The 19,189-nt window shown below is 42.9% G+C and overlaps 2 protein-coding genes across 5 annotated transcripts in view; both read left to right on the top strand.

The window, feature by feature from the left end:
• Positions 1-1,914: 1,914 nt before the first annotated feature.
• On the top strand, positions 1,915-7,070 carry kpna2 (karyopherin alpha 2 (RAG cohort 1, importin alpha 1)). The gene is made up of 11 exons (XM_074655550.1): positions 1,915-2,025; positions 2,251-2,348; positions 2,443-2,583; positions 4,050-4,138; positions 4,251-4,519; positions 4,607-4,701; positions 4,863-5,126; positions 5,289-5,522; positions 6,298-6,480; positions 6,570-6,719; positions 6,816-7,070. Exons 2-11 carry the CDS (start codon positions 2,289-2,291, stop codon positions 6,903-6,905), a joined length of 1,575 nt encoding a protein of 524 aa, XP_074511651.1. The 5' UTR covers positions 1,915-2,025; positions 2,251-2,288; the 3' UTR covers positions 6,906-7,070.
• Positions 7,071-9,728: 2,658 nt separating this feature from the next.
• Positions 9,729-19,189, top strand: part of smurf2 (SMAD specific E3 ubiquitin protein ligase 2) — a 62,697-nt gene continuing 53,236 nt past the window's right edge. For 2 of the 4 annotated variants that reach the window (XM_074655545.1, XM_074655544.1), the window contains exons 1-2: positions 9,729-10,219; positions 10,739-10,888. In XM_074655545.1, the coding sequence (XP_074511646.1) occupies positions 10,168-10,219; positions 10,739-10,888 (202 nt within the window). In that variant the 5' untranslated portion in view covers positions 9,729-10,167. The remainder of the gene's footprint in view (positions 10,220-10,738; positions 10,889-19,189) is intronic. The other 2 variants (XM_074655547.1, XM_074655546.1) reach the window with 1 other exon arrangement.

Here is a 19,189-nt window from a genome sequence, read left to right as displayed (position 1 = left end):
CTTCCAAAGAGATTAGAGGTGAACTCCAAGGTCAAGGTACATCAGTGTCAGATCGCACCATCCGTCACTGTTTGAGCCAAAGTGGACTTAATGGAAGACGACCCAGGAGGACACCAAATCATAAAAAAGCGAGACTGGAATTTTCCAAAATGCATATTGACAAGCCACAAAGCTTCTGGGAGAATGTCCTTTGGACAGATGAGACAAAACTGGAGCTTTTTGGCAAGTCACATCAGCTCTATGTTCACAGACGCAAAAATGAAGCATCCAAAGAAAAGAACACTGTACCTAATGTGAAACATGGAGGAGGCTCGGTTATGTTATGGGGCTGCTTTGTTGCATCTGGCACAGGGTGTCTTGAATCTGTGCAGGGTGCAATGAAATCTGAAGACTATCAAGGCATTCTGGAGCGAAATATGCTACCCAGTGTCAGAAAGCTTGGTCTCAGTTGCAGGTCATGGGTCCTCCAACAGGATAATGACCCAAAACACAGCTAAAAACACCCAAGAATGGCTAAGAACAAAACATTGGACTATTCTGAAGTGGCCTTCTATGAGCCCTGATCTAAATCCTATTGAACATCTGTGGAAGGAGCTGAAACATGCATTCGGAGAAGGCACCCTTCAAACCTGAGACAGCTGGAGCAGTTTGCTCATGAGGAGTGGGCCAACATACCTGTCGACAGGTGCAGAAGTCTCATTGAGAGTTACAGAAATCACTTGATTGCAGTGATTGCCTCAAAAGGTTGTGCAACAAAATATTAAGTTAATGTTACCATCATTTTTGTCTAGGCCAGTTTCATTAGTTTGTTTTTTTAAATGATTCTGCTGAACCATAATTCAAAAACAATATCTGATTTTCATTAGTTAATTTTCAGTGAATTTTTATTTATTATTACTTTTGTCAGTTTCAAGTTATTTCAGTGACCTTTGTGGGTTTTTCTCTCTTTAACGGAACGTTACCAACAACTTTGCCTACGTCTGTAAATAAATAGGTTTAGGGAAATAAATTAGGGGTGAAATGCAAAGGGAAAATCGTGCAGAAATAAATATATAAATGCATAAATACATAAATAAATGCACACATTTAAAAAAATAAATACAAAATAAATAGATAGATCTCCAAATGTCAAGTTTTTTAAACCAAATCACAGCATGGCTTTTCTATGGCGTTCCACAAGGTCTTGGTGTCTAAATGTGGAATGTTTGAGGGATTTTTGATAATTTTTATCAATTCTCGAGTGGAAAAAATTGCTAAATTTAGCACCAAATCTGTGTCACAAACGGTATTACCCTAAAATTACTGCAGCAACTTATGCAACATAATAATTAGTCATAAATAAAAAATAAACATTAATTAATTAATTAAAACTAATTGTGAAAGTGTATAAGGGCTTAGAACATAGGAGACTCCATAGGAGATAGCAGGTCAGCAGTAGACCTATACCTATATATCACAAATAAATAAATATATTTTAGAAAATACTAAAAAAATAAATGCATAAATAAATAACATGGTTTATTAAACAGAAAGAGTAAATAGATAAGGGAATTAATACAAAGATTAATTTTTCTTTTTATCTTTTTTATTTTGGCAAGTTCTGTCCTCCATAATCTGCACCTGAAGCAAATAAAGAAGAATAATGCACTCAGAAAGATAAATGAATTTGCTGAACAACTAAATATTGACAAAGAACAACGTGTAATATTCGATTGGCCATGAAAGACACATGTCTTCACATTTTTTTACATGGATGATTTGAACATGAAACGTAGGGTTATCTACGCCCAATGAGATATCGCAATGCTACTTACGTGATGACGCAGAACCATCACGCACGTACCATTGCGATACTGCGTGATGACGACATGTCCTGTGTTGCTGCGTGATTTTTTTTGAACCGTCCAATGAGAGGAGGCGACTGGATGCTCTGACTCGAACGGACCAATCAGGAGGCCGTGTAGCAGCAGTTTAAAGGTCTGTGCGGCTCTTTCTGGGAACCACAAACCTTCACCAGAGGACCAGGTAAGCATGTGTTAACTGCTTGTGTAGTTTTAATTAAAGGAATTTAATTTATCTATAAGAAAATACAGTTTTCCATGTGTTTCTGTGAGGTGTTTACTATGTCTCCAACACTATCTAGCTGTCAGTAGGCGTTTTTTAACGTCAAACCGACGGAGTTGGACGTGTTTGTCATCACGAGGCAGCTCAAAGAAGCTAATATGTTTTCTTTTTAACTTTTGCGTGCAGAAATAATACAACAAAAACTTCACTTGTCACTTGGAAACATGGCTGAGAATGTCGAGCGTCTGAACAAGTTCAAGAACAAAGGAAAAAATGATGCCAATGTGAGTACTGGGAACAAGTTAAAGTTAAAGTTTAGCATTATATATTTATCAGCACCTGTTAAGTTATAAAAAATGTCTTAACTTCATGTTTCAGGAGCTTCGTCGCAGGAGGGTGGAGGTGAACGTGGAGCTCCGCAAGGCCAAGAAAGATGACCAGATGTTCAAGAGGAGAAATGTGGGTGCGTTTCCTGACGAGGCCACTTCTCCTCTGCAGGAGAGGACCCAGAACGGCCAGGTAAGCCTTTTAACATTTAAATTAAAGGAAATGGTTTTAATCTATTCAATCTGTTGTGTTGCACCAATTAAATGCTATTCAGGGGGATAACACCACTATTTTGTTAATAGTCTGTTTATTGTCAATACTGTATATACTGCTCCTATTTTATACTTCCTTCTATTTAAATGGTTCATATTTTGTTACACTTTGTTTAGCTCTTTTTTTTACTGTGTTAGCTGATGCATCTTGTTTTTGCACTATCCCCTTTGCTGCTGTACACTGCAAATTTCCCCACTGCGGGACTAATAAAGGAATATCTTATAATCTTCTAAAATACTGTAGCCACAAATGTAATACTGTATAGGATTTGAAAAAAAGGAGTTTATTGAAATATATATATTTTGTCTCTGCATTGATGCAGTAAAAAAATGAGGTTGGACACAATAGGAGGAACCAGTGCAACATCACAAACCCCACCCTCAAAATACTTTAGTTAACTCCTTTCTGACAGTCCCAATATGGGCGGTAGTAGCTCAGCCCATGGTGGGCTTGGCTTGGGAACCGGTTACCAAGTCCCCACACTGACCAAGTCCCTGCTCACCAGGGTGCTGTACAGTAGCTGCCCACTGCTCCTAATAAATAGATAGATAGATAGATAGATAGTAACTTTATTGATCCCGAGGGAAATTCAAGTTTCAAGCATCACAGTTCCATAGTGCAAAACATGTTAGTAAAAAGGCAGTAAAAAGGTTAGTAGTACAAAGTACAAAAAAATATACCAGATATGAAAATACGAGATGAAGAAAAAACTGTTAAAAGTGAATATAGTGCAGGGTAACAGCTGTGATACAGGACTATTCAAAAAAGTGAATATAGTGCAGAAGAGACTATTAAAAATGAGTATAGTGCAGGGTAACTCCAGTAGCTTGGTCTATAAAAGTGCACTGTGCACTGTGTACATTATTATCTGTCCTGCAGACCGTCCTCCTTTGTCCCCCCCATTCTTTTATGTGTAAGGCAACATCAGGCTTGACTTGTACGTTGCTTTACTAACTTTGTAAAACAAAATGTAGCAAATAAATACATCGATAATACATCAATTTAGTGAGTTGTTCTTTATTATTAAAATAATATATCGCCAGCAGCAGCAAAACACCAGCAACTTGGAAATAAAATCTTCAAAATTAACAGGATTTACAATTCAGGTGTAAGCCGTTATAATGCAAGAACAAATTTGTCAAAACTTAAACAGGAATTCAAATTCCCGTATGTAGAATATAAACATTGAATAGAATAAAACGGCCCGATATCCGATCCGGTATCGGTGCATCCCTAATGTAAAAGTTAAACATTCATAAAGCTAGCAGGGATATTGCATTTGTTTGCATGTAATGTATAGCCATTCATGTTGTCGTCCACCTCCTGTCGTGTGTGTGTATACTTTTTTTAAAAATTTAAATCCTTACAAATTTTTGTGCCAACAGGCTGCCAGACAGTGGACTGTTGAAGAGATTCTCACCGGAGTGAACAGCGGTCATGCTGAATCCCAGTTCCAGGCTACGCAGGCTGCACGGTAATAACAACTCATTAAATATCTCTGTAAATTAAACTTTACTGCACAATCAAATCGATTAATCACTTAAATGCCATTATGACTCACTTCTACTGTCCTGTCCTGAATGCAGGAAGCTCCTGTCTCGTGACAAGAACCCTCCCATTAACCAGATGATCAGCGCCGGCCTCATCCCAAAGTTTGTCGCCTTCCTGGGCCTGGCGGACAATCCTCCGATCCAGTTCGAGGCGTCGTGGGCTCTGACCAACATCGCCTCTGGGACGTGCGATCAGACCGCTGCGGTTGTCGATGGCGGGGCCATTCCCGCCTTCATCGGCCTTATCACGTCCCCCCACCAGCACATCAGCGAGCAAGCGGTCTGGGCCCTCGGAAACATTGCTGGTAAGTGGCAGAATTTATTTATTTATTGTCTCAACTTTATCATGGATGTTTTGTTAAAAGCAAAGGTCATATTTTTTTGCTTTTTAGGTGATGGATCAGCTCTGAGAGACAGGGTCATCAAGCATGGAGTTGTGGCCCCTCTGCTCAGTCTGCTGGAAGTCTCTGACCTGTCTGTACATAATGTAAGTATTTGTAAATATAATAATGATGTATTTATTTTTTAATCGTGTGTGTATATATTCATTTACCCTCACCGCCCACTTGGGGGAGCTCTAACTCAACCAAAATGCTGCTTCTTATCAAACTAATGCTTTCCCCTCTCTTCTACTTGATTTCTTTGCAGGCCGGCTACCTGAGGAATGTCACATGGACAGTGTCTAACCTCTGCCGCAACAAGAACCCCTCCCCCCCTCTGAACGCCATCCAACAGATCTTACCCGCTCTAATTCGTCTGCTACACCACGATGACCCAGAGGTGTTGGCCGATGCGTGTTGGGCTGTTTCCTACCTGACAGACGGCTCTAATGACCGCATCGAGGTGATGGTCCAGACCGGCTTGATCACTCGCCTGGTGAACCTGCTCGGCTTTCAAGAGCTGCCTATCATCGTACGTATAAAATGTCTTAATGCTTACAGTGTGTACATCAGAAAGGCGATGGTTAGCTCTTGTAAAATCTGTGCGTAGCTCATTTCGTCTGGTACGTTGTGCCAGCAGCAACCTGAGGCAACTCCTTAGGTTGTAGAGTGACCCCTTTCATCGTTCCCTCAGACCCCAGCGCTGCGTGCCATCGGCAACATCGTGACCGGTACAGATGAGCAGACTCAGGCGGTGCTGGATGCCGGCGCCCTGGCCATGTTCCCCCACCTGCTGCGCCACAAAAAGGGCAACATCCAGAAGGAGGCGGCCTGGACTCTGTCCAACATCACAGCAGGGAAGGACAACCAAATCCAGGAGGTTATCAACGCAGGCCTCGTTCCATTACTGGTCGACACCCTAGTGCGGGTATGTGTTTTTTTTTGTTTTTTTTAAGGGCTGTCAATTGATTAAAATATTTAAAAGTATTTAATACTCTTATCAACATGAGAGTGGGCAAATATGTTTGCTTTATGAAAATGTATGTATATATTTATTATTGGAAATCAATTAACAACACAAAACAATGACAAATATTGACCAGAAACCCTCACAGGTACTGCATTTAGCATAAAAGAATATGCTCAAATCATAACATGGCAAACTGCAGCCCAACAGGCAACAACAGCTGTCAGTATGCCAGTGTGCTGACTTGACTATGACTTGCCCCAAACTGCATGAGATTATCATAAAGTGGGCATGTCTGTAAAGGGGAGACTTGTGGGTACCCAGAGAACCCATTTTCATTAACATATCTTGAGGTCAAGGGACCCCTCTGACAATGGACATGCCAATTTTTCCTCTTCAAAATTTAGTGCAAGTTTTCAACCAGCTAGTATGACATGGTTGGTACCAATGGATTCTTTAAGTATTCTAGTTTCATAAGATGCCAGTATCTAAAACTGAGCCAGTAAAAACCAGAAATCGCAAGTTGCGTTAAAGAAATCAGTGCCGTTAAAACAAATTTGCATTATCATATTAACTTTGACAGCCCTAGTTTTTTTTTTTATTGGTTAGATATGTGTCCCTATATTTTCAACTTTACCAGTAGACTGCTCTCAGACACAGACGCCTTCATCAGTCATTTCTCTTAACTTTTCATGTCCTGTTTCTGTGGCTCATCATTCCCTTCTTTCCTCTGCAGGGTGACTACAAGACCCAGAAGGAGGCTGTGTGGGCTATTACAAACTTCACCAGCGGGGGCAACATTCAGCAGGTGGTTTACCTCGTCCAAGCCAACGTGCTTGAGCCTCTCCTAAATCTCCTCTCCTCCAAGGACAGCAAAATTGTCCTTGTCATCTTGGATGCCATCACCAATATCTTCATGGTGAGTGCATTTTCATGGAAAAATAGAGATGTGTGTTATCAGTTTTGAGTCCAATTATTTATCATTGAAATACTGTGTTTTCCTACCAGGCCGGGGATAAAATCGGGGAGGCAGACAAGCTGAGTCTAATGGTGGAAGAATGCGGCGGACTGGACAAGATCGAGAATCTGCAATCTCACGAGAACGAGATGATCTACAAAGCATCCCTCAATCTGATCGAGAAATACTTCTCTGACGAGGTAAGCGTCTTTTTCAGATGTTTGAGCAGATTTTAAAATTATCTTTTTTTGATATACCCATGCGTAATGTTTTTTTTATATTTCTGATTTTTAAAGGATGAGGTGGTGCAGTGTGTGGCCCCAGAAGCAACCAATGACGGTTATGCATTTCAAATCAATGACAACCAAAGCAATTTTGATTTCTAGATGACTTTCTAATGCCTCTTCTCTCTATACTCTATACTGTTATTACTGTACCCTCACTGCTACTGTTTGTCCTTTCTTTCCTTCTAATTGTGGAGTTTTGTATGTGTTGTACATACTGTTTTAATATGAAAAAAACATGATTGTAAATAAAGTTGTCGGATCATGTGTGGGGTTGATTCACCATCGATTGTATTTACTTTGTGTTAAATAGAAAACCAGTTGTTTCACCAGTGTTGTAGATGGTAATGGTGTGTTTACAGTAGCATATCTAAAAATGCCAACTTGAGTCTTCCTCACAATAAGTGATGTTTCAGTAGATAATCCTTTTTGTGTGTGTCGTGTGCTAAGCCAATCGCTGTGATATCTATGACGCTTACTCATCCCAACTCGGTTCTTGGTATGCGTTACTTAGCGTTCTTCCTGACATGGTAACCATACTTGCCAACCCTCACGATTTTCATTGCCCTCTCCCGGTTTCCTCCCGGGGTCACAATTCCCCGATATATGGCAAATTTTCACTTTTTTTTTTTTTTTTTTTTTGTTATCTTAACCCGTTTCTGGCTCTGTACAGCGTGTATAATCCCTACAGTTTCCACCAGGATGGGTGCAGCACCCGAAGTTGGGCTTTGCTTGACGTAGTGAAAAGCCAACGTGGCATGGCGCAAGCCATTGGAAATGATGGGGTTCAGAGCAAAGTAGTACCTTGTAGCATTGTACCTGAAAGGGCCTTCAGTGAGTGAGAAACAGAGCTAATTGAAAGAAATACTCAAGCTTGGGCAAAAATGAATAATGTTGCAGTGTACCTATTATTTTTAAGTCTCTGAAACTGTTTCTTCTCCCCTGCTTTTGTTTTGAAATCCTCACTATTTTTAAGGTCTCAAGATTGGCAAGTATGATGGTAGCATGACATGATACCAATGGATTCCCTAGGTTTTCTAGTTTCATATAATGCCAGTATCTTCACTCTAGCTTTAAAACTGAGCCCGCTGCAACCTCTGAAAGACTGATTGCATTAATGTGTTAAAGAAATTTGTGGCGTTAAAACAAATTTAATTTTGACAGCCCTAATAATGATTAAAGGGACTGTTTGTAAGAATCGGAAATGCTTGTTAACAGCGACACCTGTGGCCGTTAAGTCAACAAAAGTCAGCATCGTGCTCACGCTTGTGATCGCTCTAAATAGACATGAACGACCATCGCTCAAAACAGTGAGGCGACACACGTCAGCTAAAACCACAATATCACTCTTATTATATATTACAACTACTTGGCAGTAATGTTAGCTGACCAGACGAAGGTCTCTCCATGAATCAATGCTTATTCTAGTGCTGGCTTTTCCTGCTTCAGCCTCCCGATCGCGGCCGGAGGAAACGGGGAAGACACCGGCACCCGGTCGGAGACGATAACGTTTCTCGTTGCGGGTCACTTCACTAGACATGGGAAACCTCTGTTGGTCTGGAGGAGCTGCAGCATTTATTTCTGCACAAACGTCAACTGTACATTTACTAGATATTCTCAGAGCTACTAACTCTTCTGCAGTGTGTAGTGTGCGCGCATGCACGTGAGGTGGAGCGAGCTGAGTGAAGGCAAGCAGACAGAGGAGCAGAGACTCCGGCCCTGGAGACCAAAGCTACGGTCTCCCCCGCGTCCTCCAACAGACGGACTTCACTAGATATAACTGCGGTTTTGGTTCTTCCGTATAGTTTGTGTTGGAGTCTTGTCTGAACAGCGTAGCCACACGGGAACCCGCATGGGACACCGACCCGGGTGATTTATTCGTGTAAGAAGTTACAAACAGTCCCTTTAAAACAAATTCACTTTTGACAGCCCTAATAATGATTAAAGGGACTATTTGTAACTTTTTAAGCGCATAAATGTAGCGGGTCGCCACACATGCGCGCTCGCGTGTGGCTGGAGCCTCGTCTCCGCTGCCTGCTCTCCTTCACTCAGAATGCGCGCGCGTCCTCGCTGTCTCGCTCCACCTCTAGACGTGAACGCGCGCTCACTACACACTGCAGAAGAGTTAGTTTAGCTCTGAGAATATCTAGTGAATGTACAGGGGACGTTTGTGCAGAAATAAATGCTGCAGTTCCTCCAGACCAACAGAGCTTTCCCGTGTCTTGTGAATTGACGGAGCTCTTACGTTACCCTCTCGTTACCGACCGGGTGCCGGAGAGAGCAGAGCCCCGCTGCTTCAGCCTGCACTTAGGCAGGAAAAGCCAACACTAGGATCAGATCTAAATCATGTTCATGGAGAGACCTTTGTCTGGTCAGCTAACATTACTGCCAAGCAGCTGAAATATAGAGTGATATTGTGGTTTTAGCTGACGTGTGTCGCCTCACTGTTTTGAGCGATGCTCGTTCAGGTATATTTAAAGCGAGCAGGCGCGAGCCCGACGCTGACTTTCGTTGATTTCACGGCCACAGGTGTTGCTGTTAAGTAGCATTTCTGAAAGTTACCAATAGTCCCTTTAATAACTCCATGTAGTGACTGAATATTACTTGCGTTATAACAAATCTATTAAGAGCACACTACTGTGACAGATAGATTAAATAATTGTAGTGGTAGAAGGGGGGGTCTTATAGGCTTACGTAGATTGTGGCTACGCCCCTGTAAAATATCATAAATTGTCATAAACATGTATATATTTCATAGCTGTGTTTAATTATGCCATCAAAGTAAAAAAAAAAAAAGCACATAGAGACCTGTGTGTGTGAATTACAGTGAGGAGGTGCCACATGTTGGAGAGATGTTTCACTCCCCCCTCAGTGTGTGTGTGTGTGTGTGTGTGTGTGTGTGTGTGTGTGTGTGTGTGTGTGTGTGTGTGTTGTCGTCAGCGGTCAGTCAGCTCTCGACAGCAGCCTCCTGAACGGCTCCACTACTCACTCACTGGAGGCTCAACAGTTCAACTCCCGACGAGCGGAGAGGAGGACTCAGTCCGCGGCACAGCACACACAGACAGACAGGCTGCTCTCCGAAAGATGTGAAGATAAAACACACCGTGTTACAGCAGTCTCCACAGCAAAGCCATTTCTAGTAAATGCACTTTGCAGCACCGCAATTTATCTTTTTGCATTATTTTTTTTGCATTAGTGAGCGGTCGCTATGGCAGTTGAGTTCACATCCGGGCCACTATGCCTTGACTCCATTATCGTCTAAAAACTGGCGGAGAGCTTCATAAACCTTATTTTATTATTTTATTTTTTACAGTTAACGATTTTTAATTAGGTGCAATTGAAGTGCTGGAAACCAAGAGGGGACATGTCTAACCAAGGAGTCCGGCGGAATGGCCCCGTGAAGCTGCGACTAACAGGTAGCTAGCAACGCTTCTTCTTTAAATCCCCACAAGTATACATTACTACTAGCTAGGAGGGCTCCGTCTATCTGCTGGGTGGGAACAGTTCCCATGGGAACCTACCGCCGGTTCTTCTCTCCTGTGGTTTCCACGATTTTAACAACAGCTAGAATACATTTTTAAATATTAGTTGTGTTAACAGTGTTAGCTAATATTAGGAAAAACCTGTAGATACGGCTGAATTTGTATATTGTTGTTCTTGGAAATAGTCTGAGCCCTGTGATTGTCGCCAGTAACAACCAGCACCAGCCATAACACGGGTCCAAGAGGAGGGGGGTTGTCGCTTGGTGAAACCAAAAATGTGTGATTTTGCATGTGTATTTAACCTATATGCATTGTCAGAGTGCTAGCTGACTATCACACTGTTGTGCTGCTGACAGATGGGCTCACATAAAGTTGGCTAGTCGATGTTAGCCCTAGCTAGACCTAGACAAGCCTGCCAGCTATAGCTATAATCGAGCCTTTATGTGCCACTAGGACGAGCCTCTCTGGTGGAGATGACAGGCGGCTCCACAGGTCACAAGAGTTTGCAGCTGAACAGTGAGCTGTGTCCCGTTAACTGCCTACAGACAGACAGACAGACAGCTGCCACCTTTCATTGTTACTGTGGTGAAAAACAGGTCACTAGTAAGTTGTATTCCTGCATCCTTTTTTTATAAAGCAGTTCTGTTCAGCCTCAACCAATGAGCAGTTCATAGTTTTGCACTACTCTTCTCCTTCTCTCCCTCCTCCTCTTCTCCTCTCTCCTTCAGCTGTTTGGTTTGTGCCTTTTCAACACAAACAGCTAAAAAGGTTTACATGAGAGCTCACTGTTTTGACTGTTTGCAGCTGAACAGTGAGCTGTGTCCCGTTAACTGCCTACAGACAGACAGAGAGAGAGACAGACAGACAGCTGCCTCCTTTCATTGTTACTGTAGTGAAAACAGGTCACCAGTAAAGTTGTATTCCTGCATCCTTTTTTATTAAGCAGTTTCTTTTCAGCCTCAAACAATGAGCAGTTCATAGTTTTGCTGCACTCTACTTCTCCTCCCTCCTCTTCTTCTCTCTCCCTCAGCTGTTTGGTTTGTGCATTTTCAACACAAACGGCTAAAAAGGTTTACATGAGAGCACACTGTTTTGACTGGGAGGAGAAGGAGAGGCTGACAGCTACTCCGGCTCTTTTTGATGTACATCCAAAGAGGTCTGACCCTGAATCAGAGTCCATGGATGGCGGTGGCGGTCTCTATTCTATCAGGAATGGCCAAATTAAATATTGAAGCTGGTGCTGTTTCTGATAGGAAATAAGTGGAAACAACCAGGAGGGATCTTATAATGAGAGGGGATTTAATGAGCTGGAGGTGCAAGGTGGCCAAGGACATCAAGCTTTGAGCTACATTTATTCATCAGAAGTCATTCAGGGTTCAATACGGAATGAGAAGAGTTGGATACAAGAATTTGGTACCCAGGACCGATTAACTCCTTCCGACCGGCCGTCGGACAGTCGAATAAATTTCTGATATGTCAGAAATTTTGTCGGCCGATCACAGGCTCTCGCACAGTTGAAGCAGAGACACGATCCGATTCCCCAACGACAGAGAGTTTTTTCTACTTTTTCCAGTAATCAGGGTATAGCTTTCAAGATAACAATGTACTAGCTATAGATATAGAACAACGTAGCTAGCTTACCTCCAATTCTCTCTGCAAAATGGATAAGCCAAACTGTCCACGTCTTCCTAGCCACCTGCGAGTCCATATAATGTTATGCTGCTGCCTCTTTTTTTTAGACGTTTCAGCAGATAGGATGGCGAAGATGATCAAGGCAGCACGTTTCTACCTTGTTAGCATTGTGACCCGTACAGACCTCTGCTAGCAAACAAACTTTACCTGCCTCGGAGCTTTCAAACAAATCTTTATTGCCAACTGTCAACAGCCAGAACGGTCCGCAGGGGCTGACTGGCCATGTTTTTTTTTCTATTTTACACGTACAGTGTGAGCACATCAATCGTGAACTTTGGCTTTACATCGCAAACATTCTACTTGTACAATAGGAGTAGGAAGCGCACACAAACATTTCTAAAATCGTACATTGTATGCCCAGTGTAAGGGGGCCCAGGACCGCCGGCTGGAAACCACTGATGTATGGGAGTATCTGCAGTATAAGATGGAAGAGATTCATGTTGAAATCTAGCGTCTGTTAGTTTGTCGCTGCAGTTTTGAGATGGACCGCAGTGGTCTCCTGGTGGAATGCTGGGAATGTGAGTCCACGCTGTGACAAATAGCGAGAGCAGGACCTCGCAGACCACCTCTCTTCTTGATGCTGAATGACACGATGCACCTCTCCAGACTAAATATCATCTCTTTTGCATGATTCTGTCTGTATATCTTTCATTGGATTTTTTTTCAGTACCAATCACTCCTCAGGGTATATTCCTTTCAGAATTATGCAATTATTGTGCCGTGTCATCCACATGGTCAGCCTCCGTCCCATAGCTGAGCTCACCGCGTCCCCTTTCCTTTGCACTCCATCAGGGAAGGAAGCTCTATAGGACAGCGGCTGTCAAGCCCATAGTGCTCACTTTTAGCAGAGAGGCCTCACTACACGCCGTCATTACGTGTGTCTTTGTGTAGCGCTGCACAGCTGTGTATACTAGGCTGATTAGACTGCTGCATAGGGGAGTAATGGGCCCAGAGAGCGTCATTGCGACATCGCATCCGCATGTTGTCATCCGTAGTCGAGTCAATTTTTTTTTTTACACATAGCTGCGGACAAATTTGTTTCCAGGCAGGTTGTGAATGATGAGTTGCTACATTTAAAAACAGGCCCGTAGCTGTTTATGCTGTAGGCGTCTCTCCTCACTGACAACTCCCCCCCCCCCTGTCCATTTGAACCAGATGTTGCAGATGTTTGCCAGCGATTAAACTGGAAAAATATGGCAAGCAAGCTGCTAAAACTAACACTCTGAGTGAGAATTGCCCCTTGACAACACGGGACAGGTTTCCATTATACTCTACAGCTGATCACTCCTAAAATTACGTGACACACAAACACAGCTAATGGCACAACACGCACGATTGTAAGTGACATCATTGTGGCTCGTTGCGTCATCGGATCATTCTTAAATTCTGTCGTGCAGACGTGCAACCATAAATTTGATGACACACAGCTGAATGCCAAGTCACAGAGATCCCTCTAATATGATTGAGCATAAAAAGGGCATCCCTGCGATCCGTCTGTGAGTCACAAGCTGTCCATCACATAAAAGTGAAATCCTAAAAGAGTCATCGACGTTCTGTCCGTCTTTGCCCTTTTGAATACATTTTCTGCCCAGAAAGAACGTGCAACAGAATAATAAACAAACTGATGTTTGATTGATTTTCTGCTCCGATTCAGATTCTTGACGTTTATTGCCCCTTTTTGTCTTAGCCGGGAGTTTACATGTGACTTGTTAAGCATATGGTTTGCTCGTCTGAATTCTTTGGCGCGCTGCGGACCAGCGAAGAGAGCTATCTCAGTGGGATTCCCTAGAATTCTCCATTCGCATTCCCACCTCTTCCTCTCTCTGAGTCACTCCTGTTCTTTTCCGACTGTAAGCCTCTTCAGACCAAGTCCAAAGCGTATTTCACTCCCACCCTCACTAACCGAGCTTCCTCTGCGCTCACTTATTCTTCTTCTGTCTGATGCGCTCTCTGTGTGGGCAGTTCTTTTCAGTTAATCAGCTGCTGTTGCAAATTAACAGGATTTGATGGTGCTGCAGCCGATTCTCCAAATAGGAGGGCCAGCGCTATTATTTTTGATTAAATTGTCCCTTCTCCTTTCCCTTGTAAGATGACTGGCAGTTAAATGGACACAGATGCTGCTCGAGAATAAAACAGACGTATTTTGAAGATGCAACAAAGGCCCCAGGGTTTCACACTATGGCCCACTGTGTGGCTTTGAGTGAAAGGCTTAGGTCTCTCCTTTTTTTTTTTTTTTTAGTGCGAGTCCTCGCTTTTTCAATAATGACTGTAGTCTACAGATGGGGGTCTTTTGGATGTTGGATAATTGAAGAAGAAACCCCCACAGCTGGGCACAGATGGGGCTGCGGAGGGAGGCACGGGACCTGGTGATCAAGACCGTTTTTAATGTGGTCTTAGCCGGCTCTTGGTACATTCATGTGGTCTCAGTCAGTTTTTTACTGAGTGGCTGTATGGAAGTGATTTGGGATTCATCTGGGTGCTCAGACAGGATACATGGTAAATACACAGTGATTAGCTGCATGTGGTGAACCGTTGGGCTCTGCCGGCCCCATCGCGGACACACATTTTGCGCAAACATCTCCACATTTTGCTTTAACGACACGTGAAAGAAAACAAATACGATGGCGGCAAAAAGACCAGAAAAAAGAAGTTTGGGGGTGGAGGAATCAAAGCGGGAACGTAACGAGCAATTATAGCACATCATTTGTAAACATTTTCCTTCCCCCTGCTGAGAGCCTCCCATAATTTTAAATTGTTCCATCAATTAATTGACTGGCTGGCTGGGGTTGGCTTTCCTGTTGGTTCAGCTGCTCCTCAATGAGGACAAAGCCTTCTGCGGTTGCTCTGCCCTCAACCGCCGCCAGCAACGGCCCGGAGGAGACCAGATGTAGCAGGGGGAGAGAGAGAGAGAGCAGGCAGCTTCTTAAGAGAGGAAGTGCTCCCCAGACCCCAACACTTGTCCAAACGTCACCCCTGACAGGTGGGGAGCAGAACAGTCCAGAAACCCCTTTTGAGGTTCCCCAGTAACAATAAAGTGAAGAATTGCTATTACTCAGCAGGACACTAGGCGTCTCGTATAACTGGGTGGCGTACAGCTCTGTCCTGTCACTGTATTATAACAGCGTACCGTGGCTTTGATTAGTGGGCGGCATGTGTGGTTTGGGGAGATTGGCTCTTCCTGCTGAGCGGAGCATCAACACTTCAGAGTGGCTGCTTTGTAACATTGACAACAGATAATATTTTCCCGTATCCACACATCCTGTTTCATTTGGAGTCTGGAAGAACAGAGAAAATGACCCACCATGCTCTCTGTTTATACATGACTGTCCTACAACAGTGATTCCCAACCATGGCTACTCTTACCACAGGGGGGATTTCTGCAGTTGCCAGGGGATACGTGGAAAGATTGTAGCTCAAATAATTTGATACAAAACTGTGTACCCACATATTAAGTCATTGGTTGCGTCCAAAATTCCATACTAACATGCTATTTAGTACGCTAAAATAGATTGTGAGATATTTTAGTGTGTCCGAAACCTAAGTATGAAACCAATAGTACGTGAATTGCAAACTATTTCCGGTAAAATATACAGTATGCCACGCTGGACACTACGGCAGCATAAATATCCCACAAAGCAATTGCAGCAGTAACGACAACGTTCATAACAGACGTTGACGGGTGGCTCTGTAACATCAATAACGCTTCAATTTAACTGTAAGTATAAGATTTCACTTTGCTAGGCGTAATATACACCAATCAGCCATAACATTATGACCCCCTGCCTAATATTGAGTAGGTCCCCCTTTTGCCGCCAAAACAGCCCTGACCCGTCGAGGCATGGACTCCACTAGACCTCTGAAGGTATGCTGTTGTATCTGGCAGCCGTCAGTAGCAGATCCTTTAAGTCCTGTAAGTTGCGAGATGGGGCCTCCATGGATCGGACTTGTTTGTCCAGCACATCCCACAGATGCTCGATTGGATTGAGATCTGGAGAATTTGGAGGCCAAGTCAACACCTCGAGATCGTTGCCATCCACATGATGTAAAAGAAAACGGGATTCAGCAGACCGGGCCACCTTCTTCCATTGCTCCCTGGTCCAGTTCTGATGCTCACGTGCCCATTGTAGGCGCTTTTGGCGGTGGACACGGGTCACATCATTTCTGCTTCCAACACAAAGTTCAAAGTTCAAAATGTTCACTTGCTGTCTAATATATCCCACCCCCTGCCAGGTGTCATTGTAACGAGATAATCCATGTTATTCACTTCACCTCTCAGTGGTCTTAATGTTATGGCTGATCATTGTATATTTTAAATTAATTCATACTTTGATTCTCACAAACCGTCATTTTGGTCACATGAGGTTGGCACGGGTTACCATTGTTACACGTCTTCAACCGGTAAGGAGGCTCTCAGGAAGTGACGACGTAAATTACTGCTCATTGAGTCCGAAAAACACAAAAGTATGTAGAACGATAGTAAACATATTGAGTATGTAGTGCATAGTATGCGATTTCAGACGAAGCCAATGTTTACATGCACACTTATATTCCCCTATTATTCCGAATATGACAATATTCTAAATTTGATATGGGTCATGTAAACAGCATATTCTGAAGAATGGAGCATTTTCAGATTAAGGCATGTGGGATATGCTGATATTATTAAGGTTTTAGGAGCATTCTTTATACATGTTTACAGCGCATTCTGAATATGCGTCTCAATTACTTTTTTATGGCAGTTTGCAACACACGTCCTCTTGTCTGTTTATGGCTAGCTATGTACGTTGTACACAAACCAACTAGAGATGTGTGCCCAAAAGAAACGCCCACATTTCTGGTCGGAAGGAAAAACACACCTACTTTTCTGGCATTAAAAATTGATTTAAAAATCATAAAAACAAAAATTGCGATACATAGGTGAATCGTTCCCCCCCCCCACCCCCACCCCACACCTCTATTAACATTAACTATACATGACTGGTGGTTTCAGCTGTATGTAGTTTTACATAATTTATGTTCACCTGTCTTATTACATGGTGCTCAATCGAGAGAGTATCAGTTCAGCCTTAGCACATTACTGCAGTCATCCACTGAGAGGGAATCCAGTTGGGAACTGATGCTGCACTCACCAGAACATCTGCAGCACTATTCTGAAGCCTGCGTGGTATCCTGCACATATCAGCTGTACTACTGACTGATCTGCAACTCATCCTCTGGCTTGTTTAACAATCGCACTCGCACTTCTCTCATGGTATGTCACTCTGTGACTTTGTTTCTACCCTCCCGGTGCTCTGAAAGTGCACTTGAACGTGTTCTCTTTTTATTTCCATTATTGTGATTGATGTCGTCAGTATGCTTGAAGCCGTGGTCAATTACAGTTCATGATGAATTCAAATTAGTATGGTGTATTCAGCCAGGATGAGTCATATGACTTAACATCTCAGTTCAGGATCTGTACACTGTGTCACACATCGCATGCTTTGCACTGGCCTCCAGAAGAGAAAGTGCAGAGAGTGAGAGTGTCTCTTTGGCCTCGGAGAAGTGCTAATCCTCCTGGGTGGTTCGGGAAAGACCTTCTTCAAAGGCCCGCTCTGTTAACCTGGCCGTGGTGGTTAATGGGTCAAAACTGGATTAGCAGTGAGCGTGAGGGAGGGGAGCTTCAGTGAGAACTAAACCAATTCTTGTCCGCAGGCTCCTCTCCTATCATTCCTGCCTGCTGTCCCTCCCACTGCCCTAGCCCCTCGATTTCTTGCCTATTTCCCAAACTAGTGCTCCCTTTGAAGATAGAAGCTCCACTTGAGGGTATTTTTTTATCAGAGGCGGCTGCATGCATATCCAATGTCATGCTCGAGCCCAGATTGACTTTAGATGCCCTTAGTTTTCTGCCGACAGTCTATACGGGAAAGGAATATATTCGTCATCCGACATCTTTCAGTATGGCTTGTTTTAGCTGAGAATTATGGTATTTATTATTGTCTGTCATGGTCACTGCGGCTGTGGAAAAAGTGACTTGCGAAGATCATTAACGAATCAAATTGACAATTCAGTTCTTTCAGGTTTTGGAGGGTTGCAAAATATGAAGGAAATGATACGATAATATCACAATACTTAAGTCAGGATGCGATCATATTGCGATTTTAAACATTTTGCGAGTATAAGATTCCTTAGGTTTTTGTTTCATGATACCAGTATATTCACCATTACAACCTCTGAAAGACAGAATTGGAGCCGGGTTGTTAAGAGGTTAATAGTTTATATAATAAAAGATCGATAGCTACTTGACCTCCCTGTACAATATTGCCACGCAAAATATCCCGATACTATACTGTATGTACTGATTTTTTCCCCCATTCCTAGCAAACGATCAGGAGGTGTGGAGTTTAAGAAGTGAGCTTATACCAGACCTCTGTAGCTTGACGCTAGCGGCTGGAGGCTACTAACAAAACCCACCTGAATCTCTGACAGAACTGTAGGCAGTTGAGTTGCATTATGGGTAATGTAGGCCCATGAAGAAGAATGCATGGAATAAATAACAAGATATATGTGGTTATACTGCATAGATTTTTGACACTTTTCTGACTATCCATCATGAGTCTGACACCTTTTTAAGTGAACAATTTTAGTGTTTCTCTGATTGCATGTGACATTGCATGTGATATTTTGAATATCATTGTTGTTTCATGCCTTGTTGTTCTTGTTAGATTGCCATGGCTGTGTAGCAGTTTTTGTCACATGGAAGAGCTCAGTCTACACAGTTGATCTAACCTAGATTTGTATATTTTTGGTGCCGTTTTATTGACAGTTTGAAAGCTACATTGGAGAAATGGTCTTTGTCACAGGTCTGACAAAGCGTAGCAGGAAGGGAGCGCAGGAATGACAAGTTGCATGATTGTAGACTTGTATCAAAAGTGAGAGAAAGGCCTTGCTTTGTCGACAGCTCCTCAACCGCAAGACCTTTTAGTTACTGCAACGAGGAATGGAGCGGTTTAATGTGAAAATACACACTACAATAGTGATAAATGCAATACAGCCCTAGTAAAGCCTCACTATCTCACATTCATTAACTGTCTCACAACATCCCTGGCTCTTGTGTTGGTAAGAGAGGAACATGCGGTGGTCCATCATCACACCCATTCCCAGTTCACAATAGGTGTGCTGGTACAACAGAGCCATTTTCTTTTATCATCATACAGGTCAATGTTGCACTCAACT

Source organism: Sebastes fasciatus, chromosome 13, assembly GCF_043250625.1.
Source record: "Sebastes fasciatus isolate fSebFas1 chromosome 13, fSebFas1.pri, whole genome shotgun sequence".
Classification (NCBI taxonomy): domain Eukaryota; kingdom Metazoa; phylum Chordata; class Actinopteri; order Perciformes; family Sebastidae; genus Sebastes; species Sebastes fasciatus.
The sequence above is the reverse complement of the archived record's forward strand: the minus strand, read 5'-3'. Positions and strand labels throughout refer to the sequence as shown.